The sequence below is a fragment of the Triturus cristatus genome, chromosome 2_2 (assembly GCF_964204655.1).
Source record: "Triturus cristatus chromosome 2_2, aTriCri1.1, whole genome shotgun sequence".
In the NCBI taxonomy this organism is placed as follows: Eukaryota; Metazoa; Chordata; class Amphibia; order Caudata; family Salamandridae; genus Triturus; species Triturus cristatus.
Genome location: NC_140582.1, coordinates 73,063,978 through 73,088,007, shown reverse-complemented (window position 1 = coordinate 73,088,007; position 24,030 = coordinate 73,063,978). Strand labels below are relative to the sequence as shown.

The window sequence follows — 24,030 nt, the reverse complement described above, 5'->3', positions numbered from 1 at the left end:
GTAATATGGGCGGAGGGCATGGATCGAGCAGAGATCCCGATTTACAAGTCAAGTTTGCAAAATTGACCTTTGAAGTTCCTACCCACCCCGCACACAATGGAAACCCTAAAACAGTACAACAGTAAACACACAAGATAAAAAGGAACAAAATAGCGTTTTATTCCATTATAAAAACTACTGAACATATACAAAAAAGGGGTTCACAAATCACATCGGTCAAAATAAAATAATTAAATTCTTGGCTGGTTTTGGTCTAGAATGGTCGTTGAAGCTCTCCTTCAGGATGTGATGAAGTTCTGTATTGGGCGAATGAACACACCACCTGGGAAAACAGAAATAAACTGTTATGATGGTGATGGTTGTTCCGTGAGAAACAGTCCAGGCGAGTGGCAAAGAAAACCAACATGAAACAGCAGTATCTTAACAGAAATCCTACACCATAGTATACCGCCCTATTGTTACACAAAGTGTGTACAATCATTCCTGCATACTTCAACAATACTGAACAAAACAATTGTTCATATCTACCAGAAGATATGCAGCACAATTTCAGGACACTAAAAGCTGGCCCTCCTAAAATGATATAACTCGCCTGACGTGATCTGGGCACTCAAACATTTCATTTAATTGTTTCAACCAAATGCAACGTCCACGGTGCAACAGTATTTTTTGGGAAACTGCGCAGGGTAAATGCTGCATTCTTTACCCATCCTCAATTTTTGTAAAAAAAACCACAAAAAACAATGAATCACATTTTAACAAAATGGCAATTCAGAATAGCATAGGATATTGATGCAAAACCACTACCATCCATGTGGAAACAAACTCCTCCACAAGCCTTACTTCATAGACCATACAGTATCTGCATTCATGTGCAATAAACCAGTCAGTCCAGATATTACAGTATGTGTGCATGGGATGTCTGAACACTACAGTTTATATAAAGGCAATTTGACTAAAAACTTTTTTGCTTTCATTAGACAGTTTGGGGCATCTGTACGGTTTTCAGACTTTTATTCATGGAGGCATTATCATGGTTCTCTTTCATCACGTCTACACTGCAGGTTTTCTTGCAGAGGAAAGAAATCCTGAAGGTTAAGCATCAACTATAAAGCGCTGGGATGCCTATCTGGTAACCAGGCGCTATACAAAACTCAGAATAATAATAATAATTTACTTCGCACACAAAGGGGACAGGGTGCCCTGCTGGATACGTTTATTTTGTTTAGAGAAACCATCAAAAGTACAAGGAATAAAGTAACTGAAAGAAGGCCTTTCCTACATATTATGAGCCCTAGATACGTCAGCTCAAACGTACCAAATGCTGAGGTGCTTCCTCTCTTTTTGAGTCCCCCCCCCGAAAAAAGATAAGAGGGTGCAATTATATCCAACCAATTAATCAGCAAGGCTAGAGTAGACCTCTTGGCTCATGAGTACTGCCCAGGTATAAATAAACCACCTTAACCCATGGGAACCAAGGTGCCGTGAAGCTAAAATCAAGAGTAGAACAGGTAAGAGCAATGTTCATCTCCATGAGCAGAATATCGTAGATGCATCTTACCTCCAACACCATAAACAGAGAAAAGGCCTAGATGACCAGTCTTTGCAGCTCATTCCAATAAAATTCATACACATTAAGATGAATATGGAGCAGTTTAAGGCAGTTTACTTGAAGATAGAGTTACAGGAGATTTAAGCCGTCAACAGCAGGGTCATACCCTATGGGAAATTGCTACAGAAGATAGTCCCCGTGACCAAATTAGAACCCCTTTTTTCAGTGGCCAGGATGGCAGTTCAGATCTCACTGCTGCTCAAACATTCCACCAAGGCTGACGGGAGCATTTAGTATTAGATCAGTTCGCACAGGTCACTCAATAAAAAATATATTTCAGTGGGACCAGTTGCGAACTGCCGAAGAACTAAGCCAACTGTTCCTGCAACATTTTAATCAAGAGGAAAGGTCCAAAACACAAATTTCAATCAACCACGGATCGAATGACTGCAAACAAGCCAAAATGCAGATTTGGGATGTTGCTAGACCAGATTTTTCTTAATTTACATCAAGGAGACCGTAGGATTGCACAATCTGCACACACTCGGTTTCACATTAAAATCTGTGTAGGGTAGCCACTTTCTGAAGTTCAAGTTTGAGCAAAATTTTCAATACTAAGAGTACAAAGTCCTCTTCTGCCTCAAATCTGACCCTCACATGCCTTCTCAAAAAGGATATGTGGGGAACAGTGATTACCAGAGCATGGAGTGCTCAGCTATGCTTACTTCGAATATTGGCTGCTTAAAACCAGCCCCTGAAAAAACTGATCAATTTGTAGAGTTTAGACTACTTACAAACCTTGGACTTCAGATCAAAGTCAATGTTCCAATCATTTAGAGAAACTCGTTAATTCAGAGTAGTTTAATGACAGACTACAAAAGTGATTAATACAAGGGGCAGACTGTTAAGACTTGTAAAATGTATTTAAGTGAACAAGATCACTCTTCAATGTCTATTGGTTCAGAAGAAACAAGCTTTAGAATATCATTAGTCAACGAAAAGCAACATCTTCAACTGAAAAGAAATATGATTTTAATGACTAAGCATTACTTCATTAGTGGATGCTTAGGGGGTACTTGAGGCTTCCCGGTAACTGAAAGATACAAGTTTTTAGAAAAGACCAGAGCATCATTCTCTTAAAAGACACGCAACAGAAAAAGTTGCTGAAGCACATAGGATTGTTTGTTCAAGCTCACATTGATCTGCTTTCGATCACTGTTTCTTATAAAGAACACTGGACTGACTATATGCAGGTGGTTACAAAAAGTGCTCAACATAAAAATGCAATGAAGGTAACCATATAACAAAAATATATTGCCTATAATATCCCTCTGCTCCAGGCTCTGTGACCGCGAAGAAAAATTACGATAAACAACTGTCATAATAACCTTATGATAAAAAAAAAAAAATTGTTTTGATTGGGGCCTCGTGCAGTCAAGTTCGTAGATTATTTTCAACACAAAAATAAATACACTTCCAAAATTATTTTCTTGAATGCAATATACACAGATATGTTACTATTCGGAAAGAATACAAGTGACTGAGAACTGTGATTAAATGCTTCCACTGCAATAAACAACCTTAGTTTGCTTTCAAAACAGTACCAAGTAGCTGGATTACTCGCATCTTTCAAGCCCCCTTAACAACTAGTTAATCCATGAGAGTTTTCAGAGAGATTAGGGAATATGCTTGGAAACAGTCATAGGTTTGGCAAACCATCACAATGTTTACAGCAAAATATTTAAATGGCAATGAAAGCCAATGGTGATCCAGGCGCGAACTGAATGGCTCATATTCTAACAATGCCTGAAAAAGCGAACATGGGTTTTTATAGATTTTGATTTAATGATTGTACCTTTCATTCACTGATGCAAGAATTCAAAAATGAAAAAAGGTGATTACACACGTGATTTATTCAATCATGTATGCCGTTTTCACAAATCAGGAAATACCCACAATGTATGCCACTTGCTCCAGTTCACCACAAAAAAAAAAAAAAAAAAAAAAAAAAAAAAAAAAAAAAAAAAGGTGAACCCTCCTGGTTTCATTATTCCAGAATCTGAACCCTCCTGGTTTCATTATTCAAGAATCTTAAGTCCCCTGGATTCACTCAACGCTCAAGTTTGTGCCCAGCTTTCATCCTTTATTTACTGGATTCAGTATTTTTTTCTGCTTATCAGTAAATGTAAAGTTCTCTGCTAAAGCAACATAAAGAAGTTAGCCTGAATCAACTGAAATCCGTTACCTACTTTATTCAGTTGTTTCCATGCCCTCTTCCTCCTCCTCTTCAGCTACCTCAGTACCCTCAGCCAAGGTCTCCTCCTCTTCTTCCTCCTCTTCCTCTTCTTTCTTTTCAGGGGGCTTCTCATAAGCCTTTTCAGAAGGAGTAACTATTACGCCATCCCAGGTTGAAATCTCAGTGGCAAGATCTGCTGGAAACAAACAACAGCTGAGAGTTAAAACATCAAAACAATCAGCTTTAGAGATTGCCTTCGGGTAAAGCATGCAAGGATACTTACAGCTCGCATCGCCATCTTGCCCCAAGATCTTTCGATAGCCGCCATGTGAAAGTATCCTGACTAGAGTCTGTGCCGTAAAGCAAACCATATCCTAAACAAAAAGAACAAGATTCATCACCTAAATGCAAAAGTTTGAGCCACTCAAACGTCAAGGAACGCTCCAAAGGAGAGGGAAAAAAAACAAGTGCATAATACATTTGTATACAATGACACAAATCACTCACGTTTATATTGACAACTTTACCCAGCTAGATAGTTCTGTAACCCAAGGCTTAAAGTCATTGCATATATCAGCAACCAAACATTGATAGGCATGTAAAATTGACAGAACACACTCCGATTCACAGTCAAGCAAAGAAAGTTTCCTTGCACAATATATTTAACAATCCCTTCCATGGGAAGGTTGAATTAAGCTTTCATTTGGGGGAAAAGTATTTAAAACCGTAACCATCAACAATTGGTTCAGCCAAGTAAATATAGGCGTCGCTCCGCTATCCACCACACCTCATAATATTCGTGACCAGTTAATGCAGGTGTTGATGTTTTTGTGCATTTAGAAGCTCAGCAAAGATAAGTGCATTTTTAGTAACCACTGTACACATGACAACAATTCGTAACAGAGTTCAGTTGCTAATTAACTACCAATACTTTCAATCTGCTGAGTGTGACCTTTCAGGTTGCTTTGATAAAGGCTATGAGGTTATAAAAGCGAAGTTACTCCGAAAACAGGAAAACAAAAAAAATTAAACTTGCGACATTTAAATTTCAGGGTCAGCCAAGTTGCACTTTCGCACAGGGTTCACCACGACAGGCACACACACCCACTGTCTGGACCTCCTATCCGTGTTACACCATTGCTTGTTACCAAATGGCTAGTGGGGTAGTAGATGCTTGGGTGTCCCTGGGCACTTTCCGCATTGTTAGCTGGAATGTGAGTGGGGTCCTGGATAAAATTAAGCGAGGGGCTGTCCTACGTCAGGCTAAGAGGGCCAGAGCTGACATTCTCTTTTTGGAGGAAACCCATTTGCTGGGCTCCAAGGTCCTGTGCCTGCAGCGCTATGGCTTCCAACAGGTTTTACACGCTGGGTGCATACAGGGTTCCAGGGGAGTAGCGATTCCCATACGTGCATACGCAACAATGGCTGGATACGCAGGGGCACGATTGGGGAGGATCCTATTGTGTTGGGCTGTGTGTACGCCCCCCCCCTCCCTTTGCAGTGGTCTTTGGTGGAGCAGCTACTCTCCCTGTGGGCTGACATGCCAGACGTGGCCTCTGTGGTGGGCTGAGATTGGAATGATGTGGTCGATATGGGCAGGGACAAAAGCAGGGCTGGCGGGGGCCTAGGTGGCAATCATCCCACGAAATTGCACTCTCTGGTTACATGCCTTGATTGGGTAGACACCTGGTGACACACTCATGGTGACAGGAGGGAGTTTACGTACATCTCAGCGGTCCACAAGTCATTCTCTAGGATAGACTGTTTTTGTCCCCCGGGCGACTGCAACGAGTGTAGTGTCGCTGGGATCCTTCCTCGGGGGTTATCGGACCACTCTCCGGTGTTCGTTTAGCTGCAGCTGGGCAGGGGTATGCAACCCTTCCGTTGGCGCCTTTCAGTATGGAACTTGCAGAATGCTGAATACGAGAGGCACATGAGGGAAGCAATCGCGAACTACTTTATCGCCAATGTGGGGTCAGTCTCCAGTGCCGTGACACTTTGGGAAGCACTGAAACCCACTACGTGGGGTGGACATAGCATGGTGGGTGGCGGCCGGTAGAAAGCGGCGGAAGGAGTTGATCCGGGCTGAGGTAGAAGCGCTTGAGCGTCTGAGCCGGGTGAAGGGCCGGCAGTGCGACAGCTACTCCTAGCACGGCAGTCCTATGCCTCTCTCCTAATGGACGAGGCTCGCCAAGTCTGGCTGGCAATGCATAGCAGAATCGGTCAATGGGGTGACAAGTCGAGTAAGATGTTACATCGGCTCTGCCAGGGCGCTTTACATCCCCAGGCCCTTCCGGGTGGGGCGCGGATAATAGACCCTAAGGCTATAGCGGAGAGCTTCACCACCTATTATGCAGATCTATACGCCCCTCTGGAGTGCTTGCCGGAGGCTACGGTCGACAAGTTCATTGCGGACCTCCCTCCCAAAGCGGTGTCCGATGAGACGTGTCAACAACTGGAGCTCCCCCTGTCAGAGGAGGAGCTGGGTAAGGCCCTGGAAGAGCTCAATTCGGGAAAGGCACCTGGACCCAATGGGTTCCCCAGTGAGTTCTTTCGCCAGTACAATTTACAGTTGGCCTCTTATTACCGGGTGGCGGTGGAGGAGGCAGGTCGGCTCCCCCCGGACTGGAGGCATGGTGGTGTTTCATAAGCCTGTTCGGCCCCCGGAGCAGCACGCCTCTTACCGCCACATCTCTCTTCTTAATGTGGAGGCCAAAGTTTTGGCTAAAGCACTGGCTAACTGCCTCTTGCCCCACATTTCGGCCTTGGTACACCCAGACCAGGCCGGGTTCATGCCTCGGAGGGGGACGCGGCACAACATAAGGCGGGCACAAGTAGCGCTGGCAGCGGTCCGACGGACTGGGGAGCCGGCTGCACTCTTACTGGCAGACATGGACAGGGCATTTGATTCCCTGAGCTGGGTCTACCTGTTCGCCCTCCTACGTAGACTTAATTTTGGCCCCCATTTTTTGTTGTATCTTATGCTCCTGTATACCGATCTGACAGCGTCGGGGCATGTGGCAGGAGCGGTCTCGTCCAGCTTCCCTATCTGGCGTGGCACCAGACAGGGGTGCCCCATGTCGCCATATTTATTCACCCTAGCCATGGAACCATTGGCGGCCTGGGTGTGTATCGACGCACAGCTTGAGGGATTTGAGTGGACTCCGGGCTTCTCCGACAGGATCGCATTGAATGCGGAGAATGTCCTTTTTAGGTCTCTCCTGACTCAGTGCATGTGCTGGTCTGGCGAGACTTTTTGAGGGCTCAAAAACCTCCTAGGGATGGCGAGGTTGGGCCTGGCACAGGGGGTGGGGGGGTGGGTTAGCCTGGGGTGGGTGTGTGCGCTAAGACTGGCACTTTTCTACTTCGGTTCTGGTTTCTCGTTTATGGTTTCCTTTAGTCCTCTATTATCGGCTGGTGGACTGGTCTCAGGGGTCGTTGCGCAACTCGGGGTGGGGTAAGTTGGGGATGGAGGGTCCGATAACCTAACAGATGCTCAATGTCAAATATTTTGGTTGCTTGGTTTTACAAAATGGTCAGTTGCTGTCTTGCAAATGTATAAATTGATACGGCAGTGGCCTCTGGGGTACAGAGCCCTGCGTCTGTGCAATTTGACAATAACATTTGTTTAAAAAAATAATTTAAAAAAATCTGGGTCAGTCAAATGTACAATTAGAAGGAAGTTTAAGGCATTATGCAAAAAACCTATCCTTCAAAATCGTTCTCTCCAAACTGAATCAACGCCAATACAGTAACTTGTCTGTAGAGTCCTTTTTTCAAGGTGGATTATGCTACTATATTCTATATTAATTCACAGACGATGCAAAATCCAACCTAATCCCTGGTATACACTTTTGTGCAGATATGGCTCAAACAAATGCCAATCTGCTTTTCCATCTGTACAAAAGCCACCTTACCTGCTGCTCAAGAGTCATAACAGTGTGAACGCGGAAGTTTCCACTTTCACAGGGGTCTGTGATTCCAACAGAGCCAGGCAGAAAGAGTCCAGCTGCTAGTATCTGCAGACAGCGCCTGATGGAGAAACAAATGAAACAGTAACACTGTGTGCTGCGCTGATTTACCTACTCAGGAGACATAAACAAAGCCTTAATCATACCTGAAAGCAGTATTGAGAGCAAGGGGCGTTCTTTGAGGATTGTTCATTACTGCATAGTGACCCTAGAGATGTGAAAATGTCAATTTAGAGTAGGATTGTGCAGAAAGACACAAGCAAAGTACCATCTCCACTGGAGTACCACCATAATCACATACCAGGAGATCAATTAGCCATGGGGTTAGCGGCTCTAACCCAGGGAACCGGTTCCTCAGATCCTTAAGCAATCGGACTAAAACTTTCACTCTGGAAAGAGAAATCAATTTACTAGGTCATTAACTTGAAACCAGAATGTACAAATAAATCAATTACATCAAATAAGTTTGTACTTAATGCACAGCACTTATGTATCCATCCTTCATTACAATGAGAGTCGAAGAACAGTATAGTTTACAATATGGACTGTACATGTTATATGATCACCATATGGTATAAGTCACTTGGTGACAGCCAAAGTCTCATCGGCATCCCACCTTTACTTAATAATAGTAATCCACATTTGTAAAGCGCAAACAATCCCTAGAAGGGTCTCTAGGCGCTGGGGGCCGTCGGGAAGAGTAAGCGAGCTATTACCCAGAGTCACATGGTGCTGGGCTAATCTGCCGCCGGCGATCGAACCGTGATCCCCAGATTCCGGAGTCAGTCGCCCTGGCCACACCTCTACTTAAATGTACCATGCAAAGTACATGCGATAAACACGTTGCTGCATCTCATGCGAGCAAAAATGACTGTCAGACAAGGGGCCAACCCTGTTGAATATGATAAGAGGAAGAATTCTAGATAAAGGTGCTAGGCAGTTCAAACTTACGTGGATTGTGATGCATTCTCCTCAAACCAGCGAGCATGCCTGATAGCAGCCAGGGCACTCTGTAACACCTTAATATCCACTGAAACAGAGAGACGGTATGGATTAATGGCATTGAACAGGTCCTTACAATGTCTGCATGGGAGAATGAGGACAAGCAGCGGCTGGCTTATGTCAGAACTTAGCAGACTGGAATGCAGAAGGGAACGGACAAAAGATGCACAATATTTGATGGAGGAGTTAACCTGACCATCTGTATACGGCATAAAAAAGTGAGCAAAAAATGTAGACGTGAGGAGAAGGTGGTAATACGGAGGCAGGAAAGCAAAAGTTGTGCAAACTTCAAAGAAGGACTCTGGGAATAGGAAACAAATGGGGGTTGGTAATTACAGATGGATTTAGAAGAAGCCAATAAAAGGGCTCGGTCCAATGGAACTTACAGTGAAGTTCCCCATCCAGTTTCCGGAGGTTGGGGGGCACTGTGGTGATGAGGACTTTAACCGTAGCATCCGCAGAACTGATATCAAAGCCAGTTTCATTGACTTCCATTAACAACTCTACAAAATAAAATAGGTCCAATTAGAGCAATATCCAGTCACAGATCTGTACTGCACTAGCACATAGACTGCACTCTACCGTACTTAAGTACACAATCTCCAACTGTCCACTATCCCGCCCACACAGCATTCCTTTGCTAACCAGCCAGGTTATAGTTGTGTAAATACACATTCCTGCATACTAGTATTATCTGGCCACTTGTACAGTACCAATCAAGGCAAACAACATTACTTACGGGAGATCAGCAACAATTGGAAACTTACACGCCAAGGTTTACTACTTGGAATTCTGCTCCTTTACAAGAGATTAAGCATTTAGTCGGCCTATTTCAAGATTAGGAGTTGATACAGTAGGTTGGCTAGTTGAATTTCATTTGCACAAGTTAATTAAAACCATTACATTAAATAGGAACCATAATTCATAAAGATTAAAAGTTCTGATACGGTGCAATTAATAAGTGCCATGGTTTGACTCTGGGCTTATTTTCATGTTTGCAGATGACCGTTGCTCTGCAACCAGCCCCGTAGGGGAGTGTCACCCGTCTGGCTCTTCAAATTTCCAGGTCTTAGTTTCTTTCCGTTCTACTCGTTGGTACTAATTCTCTAATAAAGTGCTTGTGCTTTGCGACTTAGTGGGAGATAACAGATTTTATATGTTAAAGTGCAAATGTTATGTGCCATCTGGTGACTCTGGCTTATTCTCGTGTTTACCTTTGTCCGTTGTGCTACGTCTGGCCCTGATGAAGGATGTCACCTGTCTGGCTCGTCAGTTATCCCAGTCTCCGCAGGTACTACTTTAACTGGCTTTAGTCAGAGATCTCTTATAAAGTGATTGCGAATATACATTGCAGATTTGACAGTTTAGAGCCAACTTTTCTTTGGGTGAAACAGTTGGAAGTCTCCGGTTTTAATTGCTGCATTCAAGGAAGGGTCCACGTTCTTTCAGGGTCCTGTATTTAATGTAATCCAGAATCAGCCTTTGAACTATAGGAGGGCTAGGTTGAGGGCCAGTGCGGGGACGAATAGCGGTCCTAATAGATTGTACAAATCTTCAACGGCAGGCCTGGATGTGAGTTTCCTTTTGCGCGAGACATACGGAGAGGCCTCGAGGCAGGTGCTTACTTTTTCACTCAGGCATAGTTCCCTAAGAAGGATTCTCCTTTCGGTTGCTAAGGCTGGGCAACAGCACAGGAAGTGTAGCCACGATTCTCGTTTGTAGTCACAGTCGACATGCTCCTCCTGTGTTTTGGTTTTCCCAGGTCCGGATGAAATACGTTTTTGGAAGTGCCAGCAATGGCATGTCCATAATCTACAGTAGACTGTTTCTACTCAATAACAGGTTTAACAGGCATTGGCAAAGCCAATAGGTTTCAGCAATCAGAGCTTTTGCCATTGTCTAGGTTACTGTCTCTTAGCTAGGTGTTGTGGAGTGGATGTATGTGGTGTGGAGTGTTGGTTGTAGCAAGCGGTTTGTTGTGGAACCGGTGGGCGTGGAATTGTGTGGTGCCGTGTGAAGTTGAATTATGTGGCATGGAGTGCATTGGAATTGTGGGTAGTAATTATGTGGTATTGAGTAGTGGAATACGTGGAGTGGGATGGTGTGTGTCATGGAGTGTAATGTGGAGTGGTATTGTGTTTTGAGGATTGGCATGCGAGCGCTATGGAAAGAGCTCGCATGCCAATGGGGGGTTTGGGGGAGGGCGTGGGCGCAGAGGGAATAAATAGCAGATTTACTGCTGTAGTGATTCTGGGCTGCTGTACCGATACCGAAGGAGATCAACATCATGTGCGAGTAATCTACAGGTTGATAAGATCCTGAACCAAAATGAGGTTCTGGGGGCCCAGCAGAGATAGTGTGCAGCAGACTTGCCAGAATAGTGAGAACAGCTTGTGAGGCGAGGAGAGACACTGTTCTACCCAGGACACAAATAACTGGGGACTGCGACCTCAGTTAAAAAGCAGCAATGATGGGACAGCAGGCACTACCCACAATTGAACAGGAATACAGGGTGCAAGAACAGGAGGCTCAATCTAAAACCTCGCATTATATGCCCAGCCTAGTGTGCCATTGAAACTATAACAGTGCAGGCAGAATTCACAGTAGCAGTGTGAGGTAGCATAGAAAATGCTAGAAATGTCTGAAGGAGCAATTAGTACCTCAATCATGCCAGGAGCAGCGACGATGGCAGCGATAGTGGCATCGAGTAGACTTCTTGCTTTTAATCCATGACGCAGTCTTTTCTCGATGCGCATAGCCAAAACACCAGATGAACACAAGGTTCATGGCCATGTTTAGCACAGAGCTGCCTGGTTTTCAAGAAGCGCATGTTCAACATACGAGTCACTAGGTTGTTCGCATCGCTTTGTTTTTATGTTGCTCGAGATAATAAAGGCCATATTTTGCATTATTATATTTCACGTACAATACAGGAGGAGACTGCCATGTTGCATGGAATTTTATTAGTACTTCCAGGTGAAACAGCTGCTACGTGAAGCACTGCCATCTTGATGTACAGAAAAATTGAGCTACTGCTCCCACCCAGTTAAATCCAGTAGGTAAATCCAGTATTTGTAAAGCGCACAGCTACCCGTAGGCATCCCGGCGCTGGGGGCCGGCGTGAAGATTAAGTGAGCTATTGCCCAGAGTAACAGGGTGCTGGGCAGACCTGCCGCCGGTGCCGGGGATCGAACCGTGATCCCCAGCGTTCGGCATCAGTCGCCCTGGCCGCTGCTCCACACCTCTTTCCCAGTTGTCCCCTTTTAGTGTCTCATTGGTAATGTTGCGTGGCTGTCCATTTCACAAGCCAAAAGGGTGGGTGGGTGTCTGAGTGTGGGGGAGGGGTTTGTAGGGGGAAAGTAAACATTGTTTTAAACGCTCGGGACGTGTTTACATTCTATATGTATCGGAGAGCAAGCGTGGGAGGAAGCAGGTAGGAGACGACAGAAAAGCATGTGGAAATGCTGCCGATAACAAAGATGAGGATATGCAATGTTGTTTTGCATGAATGTTTATTTATGGTCCGATGTTGTGTTGCACCTGGCGAGCAATTGTTATGCAAGCAGTCGATCAACGACAAAGTGTTCCCTTGCAAGTACAGCTGGGAAAAGCACAAGCACTGTGTAGAGTGCTGTTAAACCAAAGAAATAAGTAGGCCCTAAAATAGGTTTTAAAACGGCAGCTAGGGATGGATACTAGTGCTTAGGCCATGCTCTCAGGGAGGGCTAAACACACAAAGAGGCATAACGCATGCATGCCATGGACGAATGGGAAGAAAGAATAGGAGAGTGATGGAGACAGCAAATGGAAAGCTTATTGGTGGGCTGAAGCGCACAAGATATATAGAGCACAGCTCGAGACAGCGCATGCGCCGTCTAAAGCAGAGACCTAAAAGGCATTAAATTAGATACCCAACTCACTACCCTTTCTAGATTGGTTAAACATACTAGCAATGCTAAGATACCGAAATAATTGTTACGCACCAAGCTGAAGAGTACGCTTGGTATGGGTATTATACGGAGTTTAATTTCCAATAAAATATTAGGTCAAAAATGAATAAAACTAACCTTCTGATGCATCTTGGGCTTTAAGGGTCTCAACTACTTTGTTCCCCAAGGCTGCAACTGCTTCCACTGTAATGAAGAAAAAGCATACGTTAAAGCCAGTTTGACCATCACGCCATAAAATAACTACCCAGGCACAGTGGTGTAGTACTTACTGGTAGGCAAGATCTTCAATATAACCACCAAATCTGCAATGTTATGACCAGTCATCATAGTACCCTTCTTGTAGGAGCCAACTTGACGAACTTCTTCTATTTGCTGTATAAAAAAAATACATAAACAAACACTGCTTAAGAAAAGGAAGTCGTATGTTAATTTCTCTCCTTACCAAAGAGACAAGAAAGATAATATTCAACCATGTGAAGCATTTGAAAATGTTTTGCTGATCATCTGTGATCACTTTGCTAATCAACAGTTCCTTGGAATCAAGACAGCCCTCAGTAGCCTTTAATGAAAATCAGCTGTCACTTTTGAAGAAACTTTCACCAATCCAGCGCATGCGAACAACTATTCCCCCTACTTTCAATTATTTAGGATGCACTGCAATAAAAGAGATGCTGCGCCACTAGTGCCTAAAGAACAATGCCATTGAGCTATGTGGCCTGGTTTATCACGCTATTACAAATACATTTCTTACAACACAAACCAAATTTTACTTTATAGTGCAGTACAGGCGAACAGTGTACAAAATTCTAACCAGACCGGTCATTGTAGTCATACCAAACTTTCATAATAGTCTAGAAATATGCGGGGAGAGGGAGAACGGATTGTATTCTCTAAGGAGGACCAATATAGGGACCAACTAATAACACAGAGACTTATATTAGAGCAAGGTATACGCATAAATGAGTTCACAGCAAAGAGTGTAACCAGGGTACTTGAAAGTCACTTATTATGGCATTTCTGATAGAAAAGAAACCTGTATGGAATTATTTATGTGTGTCTGATCTGCAAGTCTGTAAATTGTTTTTTGATGCACCGCTGCCATTGCCATGTCACGTAGCCAGTCGTCATGAGTGGGTAATTGAGATTGCTTACATCGCCACAGAATACACATATTGCCACTGCTAACGCAGTAGCTATTTGTCTTCTCTAGGCCCTAGTCACCAGCCAGCTGGACTGTCAACATACTGTACACAGGAACCACCACCAAACTCATGAGAGGACTTGAGACAATACAGAACTCAGCAGCCAGACTCACCCTCAAACTACCCAAACAGACCCACATCGCCACGGACCTAAGGAACCTCCCATGGCTCCCAGTCTACAAAAGATGCCAATTCAAGATGGTGGCTCATGCCTACAAAGCCCTCCACAACCAAGTACCAGCATACATCAACCACCGCCTGAACTTCCACCAACCGTTGCTCCCTCTCCCTAGTACAGACAACGCATCGGCTAAAGCCAGTAGAAGCTGTTCCTTCTCTTGCCTCGCCGCCAACTCCTAGAATAGCCAACGCCTACACCTCCAGACAGACTTCGAGAAGAGACTCGAGACCTGGCAGTTCTACTGAGCCCGTCAATCAAGCCCGTTGATACCCTCACGGGTGAATAGCAGCTCTTTAAAAATACTGATTGATTGAAACAGAACACTGCGATCTAGGCTTGCACCTCTTACATCACCCTACTACAGGAAATCTGTAGAAGGCACTACTTTCTCAGTAGAAGCCACCAAGCTCTGGAATTCATCAACAGCCAACATTATTAGCACTCAATAGCGAATACACTCCTTTAGACAGTGTAATAAGGCTATTTCCTAGATAACTATCACCCACAACCCGGCAACAGAGCCCAGAAAACTGATGCACCTTTATGCGTAATCCGCAGTTTACAACTCACGAACACCTCAACCAGCAAACTGCTTTGGATACGCAGGTAATCTACAGGCTGATGTATGGTTTGCCATGGCATTGTATAGTTATGTACTTTCATATAAACGGTCATGGCCCACAATAATACGAGACAATAACAGGCAGTAATCAACCGCAAATGTACAGGCATGGAGAATCTGAACAGAAGTCACACATTCCTGGACAACGTGGAGGACTTTAATACAGTCCACCAGGGCAGGTGCTTCTTTACATCTTACAAACAGACTGAGATAATGCTAATCCCAACTGATCTCTCAGCTTTTCCCTTCTTCCAACCATGCTATCTCAAGACCAGAACTACACAGAAAATCTCAGATTGGACAACCCAGTGCAGTAATCAGCTCAGCACTATAGCCTAAGAAATACTATAAAGAGATGTGCAGATCTGTTCAAAGCTACCAGCATACTTAAAACTATAAAACAGAGCGTCTGTCTCTCACACTTCATCCACCACACGGCTATGTGCTGTGTCCATAACAAAATAACTGCACCCCTGTGGCTAATAAAGGGCATGGAAATACTTCCCACAAAAGATCAAAACAAAGTTAACATCCTTCCAACCACATACTCTACACTGTTTAGCAATATAAATTCTGCAGTACAATCACTAACTGACTCCTAACCGTGCAACTCCATTTGAGGACCAAAGGGAACCATCTTCAAACTAGTTCAGAGTATCACAAGAGCTCATAATTCACCCCATCACTAGCACCATTTTACTACAATACATAGGGCTTTCATGGCCTACCCCCTTACGCTGTTCATCACTTACCTCCAACAATTTGGATTCTGGGTAAATACTCCCCTCCCCCATCAAATGCAAATAAGACATGCGAGTACGAGAGCTGCAACCAATAGACCCTATATTACAATGTTCTCTTTACAGAACACATGGTCCATCAGCAATAGAACTAATCACATTAGCCATCAAGTTCACAACCTCACACCCATACTGAACTCAACTTACTGACATGCAGAGAAATATATTTGACCCCTCGACTTCGGCACTAGATTTTCCGCGACATTAAAGCACTGAAAAACCGTTTCACTCATCCTTAACGGGAAGGTAAAACCCAACCATGAATTATCTTGAGAACTACAAATATGCCCATGCTGTCATCAGATCTACCCTCATATCTACCAAATCGGCTTACAATACCCAATATCTTAACACTCATACTCTTAAAAGAGCCACATGCACAAATATTACTATCTTCCCAAACATTAACAATGCTTCTCAGTTTATCCTACTTTTCATCCATCTTTAATACTTCAGTCTCTCGAACACTCGCTACATCCATTTCGATTTAATCACCATCCGTATAGGGCTAACCTTTCATGCGCACCATCTCAGCCCTTCAGCAACCAAATCATCATGCCTCGAACCATAACCCCCAAGGTACCATCATGTTTACATATCCTTTTATACTTTACACACAGACATTTACCCTCCTCTACTACACATCTGCACCCTCCGTCATTTCATCTCGAAAATGCTTAGTCTTACTTATTTCCTCTCCATTTAAACTACATCACTCAAATGAAACTGGATCCAGGGTGCCACACTACGGAAATCACCCTCACTCTTAGACGCCTACTTCATACACTTTGCACACCACAGTCACCAGTCTTCCATTCACATTCCCCGACTGCACATGTCCCCCTTCTATTTTTGGTAAATGTCCATAAACAGTTCAAATATTGAGGGAAGGTAACTACTTTAAAAACAGATACCAATTGTGATGAAGTGATACACAGATTGAAAAAAAGTAATCCCAACTCACCACTTCAAAAGTTCCAGGTGCCACAATGAGGTTATCAATTTCATTGTTAATCTTTGTGACCAGGGAAAGTATAGATGCCTAAAGGAGACATAAGAAAAGGTAAACAGGGGAAGAGAACACAGTTCCACATGAGCACAAACACAAACCATCCAAACAAGCCTTCTTCTGGAAGAAGTTCCCAGAAATGAGCTATTCACAAAGGCAACACGCAAACTATCAAACACAGCAAGTTCATAAGTGGCACCTGTTCTGCTGGTGTGGGTGCAAGGTCTTGGTTCCTCTTCAACAATGCATCACTTAACGGGGTCTCATCAGGGGCACTTTTCACACGGGGGAAGGCCATCTCGCACTGAGTATGAAAGAATAATTATTTCAAACCCGGAAACAATATACAGGTGAAAATGTTCTCTCTAGAATCCATACTCAAGTCTATTACAGTGCAAGCCCTGTAGCTGAATAGGCTAATCTATAATACTTATGCTCCAGAGAAAGAAGGAAACTTACCACATAAAAGTCAAATGGGATGTGTGGAACAAAAGGTCGATACCTAAAATGAAATTAACATTTGTAAGTCAAGGTTACAACAGATGCAGAACCGAATATGAATAATAACGCTTTTAACATTCTAAGGAGATGGGGAAAAATGCAAGACGCACACCTTACTCAAAACATATGCAGAAATGTTGAAGAAGGCTACCAAAAGGTAGCTGCTGTAATAGGTTTAAAAAAACTGAATTTGCTTTATGTGCCAGTTCAAACTTATTAAATTGATTTAGCCCTCAATTGAGATAAACATTTTCCGTTTCTGTTATAAGTAAAATCATATCCAGATTAAAGAAAAAAGAGAAACGCACATACAAAACTACATTTTAAAATAGGCCAAAAAAACTCTTAATTATAAAAATCTTAAAGACTAGCTCATTTGGGGATGCATCATAACATAATTCATTATGCACTGTAATATTGAAGTGTACAATTATTTGTACTAAATTGTGTTTGCTCGGCTTATTTAATATTGCACAAATACGTAGAACATTACATAAATGATGGAGACCTGCCTTGCACAAATTAGAGGAGGAAGAGCTCAGTGGATCAACTTTCCATTTCCTTATCAGATATCGAAAGTTGTACATGCCAACTCGATATGTGGCGTAGTTCTGTTTTAAAGCACTAATCCTGAAAGACACTTCGATTGGCGTCTAAATTTGTGGGAATCGGACGGGGAGCTCTTCCACTGAACCAAAAAACAATCCAGGCCTAATCTTTTCCTTTCTGAATCCGGGAGAATGGATCAGTCGATCTACCACTTGGAGACAAGTTTAAAGCACTTCCAACAATCCATTTCTGCAATATGCTTGTTCGGGAGAATTAATCAAGAAGCAAAAGGGTGTGCTGAGGTCAGGAAGAAGAGAATTCAATTTAAACTAACTTAGCCACGCGGAGCAAAACAACCCATATCATCATAAACAAGCATTTACAATGCAATGGTCTCGGCAATATTATAGGTAGAGCTATTGGTATTGCTCATTTTTTTAATCATTTTTGTATCCCTAAATAAATGGCATTGTCATTTCTATTGGCATTAGTTTTTTTTTGCATATCTGATACCTATTGCATTAGCAGAGAGAGAGTGAGGTATTGAAATAGAGAGTGAGGTAGATAGAGAGTGAGGTAGTGAAAGAGTGAGTTAGTGAGGTATTTTCTGACGTAGTGAGATAGAAACAGTGAGTGATGTTGTGAGATAGAGAAAGATTGAGGTAGTGAAAGAGAGAGTGAGGTAGTGAGGGATGTTGTGAGGTATTAAGATAGAAACAGAGAGTGATGTAGTGAGGTAGTGAAAGAGTGAGTGTAAGTGACTATGGGGCATATCAACAACAACCGGCGATAATTATCGCTCAGCGCTCTTAGCGTGAGGATAATTATCGCCGGCTAGCGTGAATTTTTATCACTGAGATAGCGGGCTATTAGCAACGCTTATCTCAATAGCGATAAAAATCTACACGCTAACAGGCTAACGTGAGATTATCGCTGGAAACCCAGCAATAATCACACGTTACCTTGTTGATAGGGACAGGCAAACTTAGCCATGATATCCTCCTTCCATAGGATATCATGGCTAAGTCTGAAAATTAGCAGACGTAAAAAAGCAGCTTTAACCGCGGTTAGCGCTGCTTTTTTTGTCTCTAACAGGGTTAGCGACATTCTTGATAATAGGAGAAATGTCGCTTAGCGACATTTCTCCTATTATTTTACTCTGGAACGCCCCCTTTGCATCTCATTAGAGATGCAAGGGGAAGCGTAGAGTAAAAGGGTGCTAACATGCAAATTTGCGTGTTAGCACCCTGTTGTTGATAGGGCGCTAGTTTTGTCTCTGCTTTTTTGGCTTTTAAAGCCAAAAAAGCAGAGATAAAGCCCTTGTTGATATGCCCCTTAGTGTATTTGAGAGAGAGAGTGAGGTAGTGAGATGGAGAGAGTGAATTAGTGAGTTAGAAAGAGAGAGTGAATTTGCGAGGTAGTGAGAGAGTGATGTAGTGAAGTTTTGAGAGAGTGTGTTGTGATATAGTGAGAGTGAGATAGAAATAGATAGTGATGTAGTGATAGAGAGTGAGGTAGTGAGATAGAGAGAGAGTGCATATAATGTATTTTAACCTGCGTGATTGTTGGGAAATCTGACGTACATACCCCTCCCCCCCCCCCAATCTTCCTGAAGAAGCTACCCCCTGTGCATTATGCGAGGCTGACTGCAAATAATCGAGTCCTGTATTTCACAAGAAGCATTGACCAATAACCACTGACAAGAAGAGCTTGTGCCCCAAAAACTTGCCCAGGGCTGTCTGCCTTGCAGAAATAGCAGAATACCCGGGTTATTGTGGATATTGATTATTGGTATAAGATTTTCTTATATAGTTTGTATTTTCTGAATATTCATAGGGTTTCAGAGACTTTTTATCAGTAGGCGATTTGGGTATTGATGTATTTTCTGTTTTTGTCATAGTACTAGAGTGCATGGCAGCTTCTGTTAATAGATTATTGTTCCTGAATATTGATAGAGTGCCTGTGAATTTTAATTAATGGGTTACTGTTTCTGAATATTGATTGTGTCTGAGGCCTTGTATTGATAGGTCTGTTTCTGGATGGGGTGTTTGGGACATTGTACGAAAAGATTATGGCTTTGTTCCTTACAGGTCTGTTCCTTCATGGAATCCTTAGATCAGGGGACACCAGATTGGGCGAGACCACCCGTGTAATTCACTGGGAATGAATCAATGTAAAAGGCCTGCACATGGCCTAGTCATTTCTATATTGTTACTGTTGTGGTATCTTGAATGCTTAGAACCAACCACTCACGCACAAAGGTTTTCGCCTTAAGCCACTCACTGGTATAAAACTGGGAGTGGGGGATCCGAGAAGTGGCATGTTCACCCCCCTCTTCTGGGCGCTATATCTGATGCCGTTTCAGATTGAAGTACTGGATCTTACCCAGGAAGAGTGGCATAACTAAGGCCCCCCGCAGTGCGGGTGGCCCCCTCAGCACAGTAGCCTGGCCTGAGAGCCCCTGAGTGAGGGGGGTGGGGCTTCAAGTTTGGGAACACCACTCCCCATGAATACTTCTGTAGCCTGGCCCGTGCAAGACCAGGAGAGACAGGCCCTCTGCAAGAAGGAAGCGGTGGGAGGTGGGGAAGGGCGGTCTGTGTGTGTGTGGCCTGTTAGCCACCGAGCCCAAAGTTGTGAGGCTCCCAAGAGGCAGAACTTCAGATGGTCGTTAAAACATAAAAGGAAGATAGACTCGTGAACATGTGTGACACAGGTCTCGGAAGTGAACGAGAGACTGCGGAACTGTGGGGATAAAACCACCCTAACCAGGCTCGGGGTGTTTTGTTTTAGGAAAGGAACAATGTCGGCGGATATGGTCGCTCCCGGTGACACGAGGGAGCACCTGAGACACACAGCAAAGGGCGCGTGCAGCTCTCTGCACACAGGCCACACACAGCAGCCTCTAAACACTGTTCTTCTGCATGAACTGCCAGTGTCGTATTCAACCCTAGCTTTTAACCAACTTATCAATCAGTCTGGGGCTTGTAAAGCGCTACTACTCACCCATGAGGGTCTTAAAGCACTGGGGGGGGGGGGGTATGTAGGATGTATGACACTCTCGGACTCAAAACAAACAGAGCTGAAACAGGCGGTGCTAGGAATTTTTTTTACGGAAGGCGCTGGTGGTGGTGCCAAATTTGGTTTTGCCCTTGGCGCTATTTACACAAAGCTCCCCATGTGTTGGTATGCTTGTTGGGGTGGTTGTGCGCAAGGCGGATTCTAGTTGGCCAATGGTTGCGAATTAAGAGCTGGCAGCTGTTGTATTAAAGCAACCTTCCACACAGCACTTAGCAGCCCTGGCGTAACTCAAAATACCCCCCTCCCCCACCGCAAGATGTGATGGGGGGCTGAGACTCCCACGTCACAAATATTCAGATGTCTGGGGCTGAAAGGGGCCCTTAGAGATTGGGGGTGGCTGCGTTTGGCCCCTGACACTCCGTGGATCACTGTGCCGTTCCTCTCAGGCGCTGTGCACACATGGGTGACTCCACCTCCTTCGAATCCACACAAAGGCAGCCTGGCCCGCTAGATAACAAGAGCGTGTCCGGGAGGGCCTGCGCCCTTCCACGCAGGGCTGAGAGCCGAACCCCGGGGGTCAACACTGTGGAGCCGTGAGGATATCAGCGATATTCCGGGGAGGGGGGCGGGGGGCATACACGAGCACACAAGCTTCTCTAAATAAATAAAAACACATACTACTCAGGCAGTTTCAAACCCAGCAATCGCGCACACGGTAACCAAACAGGAAGAAGCAGCCACCACGGAGGAAGACACAAACTACTGCAGAAACAGCCACACAAACGGACACAGCACATGCATAGACACATTCCTGATATCACCCGCATGACTTGGCTCGAGATGACAGGGGCGCTCCCATGGCTCGCAGCCGACACCGCGCCAGGGAGCGAACTGGTTCCGGGACAAGAGGCTAGAGAAGTCTGAAGAGAGCGCACTGAAAAGGAGATGACGGAGCGAGAAGGGAGCGAAAGAAAGGGAAGAGAAAACGAGAGAGGGGAAACGCACGCGGGCAACCGAGTTTTATGGCTCCGGCGGCCATATTAATGGGACAACCCAAACAAGGCAGAGCAAAAGGCAAGCACACCACTGCCTTTCTCCGAGGCAAAGCAGAAATGCCTCGGAGAAACGCAGTGGCGTTTTCGGGGGCGTGTTTCTTTTTCTCTCCTCTTGCCATTGGCTGGAGGAGAGAAAAACATGCCTAAAAAAGGGCGTGGCTAAAAAGTGGAAAGAACAGCACGGAACACGCCCCCGAATCTGAAAAAGACAGCCTATTTGGAGGGACGGCTCTCTCCTCCAATGGCTGGCCTCCGTTTAGGAAACCAGCCAATGGAGGAGAAGCAAACAGAGAGGCGGGCTAAATAGCCACACTAAGAAACATAAGATCTCCGGACTTCCGGTTCTGCCTTCGGCAGACCGGACGGTCCTCGACCTAAAAATTAGACTTGTAACTGCAGGAGAACGCACGGGCGGAGCAGAAAGTGTGAGGGAGCGTAGGCACCACAGGACTTGGTGTTTATGTGTCTAAGTTAAAGAGAGGCGTCCTCTGGCTGAAAGCAGAGAATGAAATCACTTTCAAATTCACATACTTTCATGGGTCTGCTCAAAGTCTTTAATACTCCAGGAACTGTCGCACAACGTTTACCTAGAGGACCGAGTTCTAAATCAGCCTACCAGTCTTCGTTCCAGAAACTTTAATAAAGTGTGTTGTCCACACTACGAACACATCACAAATGAGATGACCAGTACGTACAAACGTGCGTATATAGTGAGCTTTACATGTTTTCTATCATCGCTTTATCAATTTTATATGTAAGAGATCGTAAGTAAAGTACAATAAAATTGGAAGTTCAAGCGAAGAGGTGGTCAGGGAATAAGGCAGCACCGTGATACAACAGAGCCAGCAAGTTAGACGAGGGAGGCGAATGCTGCACCGATAGATAAAATAGGTGAATGGTTAAGAGAGGATGTTAGGAAATTCTGTAGAGATTTTATTTGCTGTGCAACACGTTACGCATTCTTAATTAGGAACACTCACGTAAGCTTAAAAGGAAAATTATATGGGGTGACACGATAGACGAGTGTGCGGAAATAAGGAAGGTTGTTAGATAAATTAGCTGAGAATAACAAGAGGGTTCTCTTGCGTGACCTGGTATAGTGAAGTTGTATGGCGTTATGCTTTTGGCAATGTATGTTTTTTTAAGTAGCACTTTTGATTGTAATGTAATTTGGTTACAAATACATCACACTTCAAGCCTTCTACTGCGTGTCTTTTCTGAGGAAATTACAGCAGAAGTGTTTAATAAGCTGCTTAAGAGAAAGAGTAGGGGGCTGCCATCTATCAAGCACGATCATTGTAGGGACAGGCAGGGGAGTACGATAATGCCATTTTGTAAAGTCTCTGACGGGCTGGTAGAACTATTTCCTGAATTAATCATCACAAACCCTAGTTAAAGGATGCCTGGAAAAAAGCATAAATCAAACGAGGAAACAACTCACCCGGTGGAAAGGCCACCCCTGGCACCGAAGCGTCCACGACCGCGTCCTCTTTCGCCCCTGAAAGTAGAAAATGATTGTGCTTAGGTGCCCATTAAATAGAACTTAGCAAACTGTGTTAAGGCCTTCTCGAACATGACCAATGGTGACGAACGATTTAAATACAACGAGCGGGGTATGCCTCTTCCTCTCTTAAACCCATTCGACCTAAACTCAAGCCTTCTTAGCTTTGTTCTCGATTCCATCCATTTACAGAGCTTTGAACCAGTCGCTGTATCCCGTGGCCTATGGAGGGCCACCAACCCATGCCTACCACATGCGGAGATCCGACAACCCACCCTAGTACCTCTCATCACCTTTGCCAGGCCATCGCAACGTCTGTCCTACGCTAAGGCCTAGTTACTTTCCTGCCTTTTACTCCTGCTTAACTCAATTCCCTCCCACAGGCTTTAGCTTAGTCCCGACGAGAATTCCCTTACGCCGGGTTTCCCTAACCTCATGATTCCGCCGTCGACAGAAAGTGCAGCCCCGGTAACAATGAATGGAGAAGACCGATGAAGACCTGCACACGACCAGGAGACACGGGGGAGAGGGCAAACCACGCGAGAGCTGGGAACGGGCAGGCAACAATTGAAGCAGAAGAAAGACGTGCTTGCCGGGACTGTTCTGAACAAGAGGGCGTCGCCATCTTTGAATTTCTATATGTCATTGATGCCACATAGAATATAAATGTAATCGTTAAATATAGAGCAACATGATTCACAATTTATAGACATATGTTAACAAGCTAACCAATATTCCGATACAAGCATTTGAAGTGCTTTATTTTGGTAAAATACCTATTTTAAATAGCTGCTAATCGTTCTAGTATTTGTTTAAGAATGCATTTATTTCATGCAACTTTTATCCATGCATTACAGTTTCTCACATGTGCTTTGGTTTTC

General features: G+C 44.2%; 1 protein-coding gene across 2 annotated transcripts; it reads right to left on the bottom strand.

The window, feature by feature from the left end:
• Positions 1-137: 137 nt before the first annotated feature.
• On the bottom strand, positions 138-23,711 carry LOC146861875 (interleukin enhancer-binding factor 2-like). Of its 2 annotated transcripts, none has more exons than XM_085641044.1 (15): positions 23,582-23,711; positions 23,090-23,146; positions 16,985-17,027; positions 16,725-16,829; positions 16,481-16,558; positions 12,981-13,083; positions 12,829-12,894; positions 9,148-9,264; positions 8,711-8,789; positions 8,061-8,148; positions 7,906-7,967; positions 7,706-7,820; positions 4,072-4,162; positions 3,802-3,984; positions 138-322 (listed from the first exon to the last, which is right to left on the bottom strand). In XM_085641044.1, exons 1-14 carry the CDS (start codon positions 23,584-23,586, stop codon positions 3,803-3,805), a joined length of 1,191 nt encoding a protein of 396 aa, XP_085497170.1. In that variant the 5' UTR covers positions 23,587-23,711; the 3' UTR covers positions 138-322; position 3,802. The 2 variants fall into 2 exon arrangements, with proteins under 2 accessions (XP_085497170.1, XP_085497171.1); XM_085641045.1 differs by having other exon boundaries at positions 3,802-3,981.
• Between the last annotated feature and the right edge of the window lie 319 nt (positions 23,712-24,030).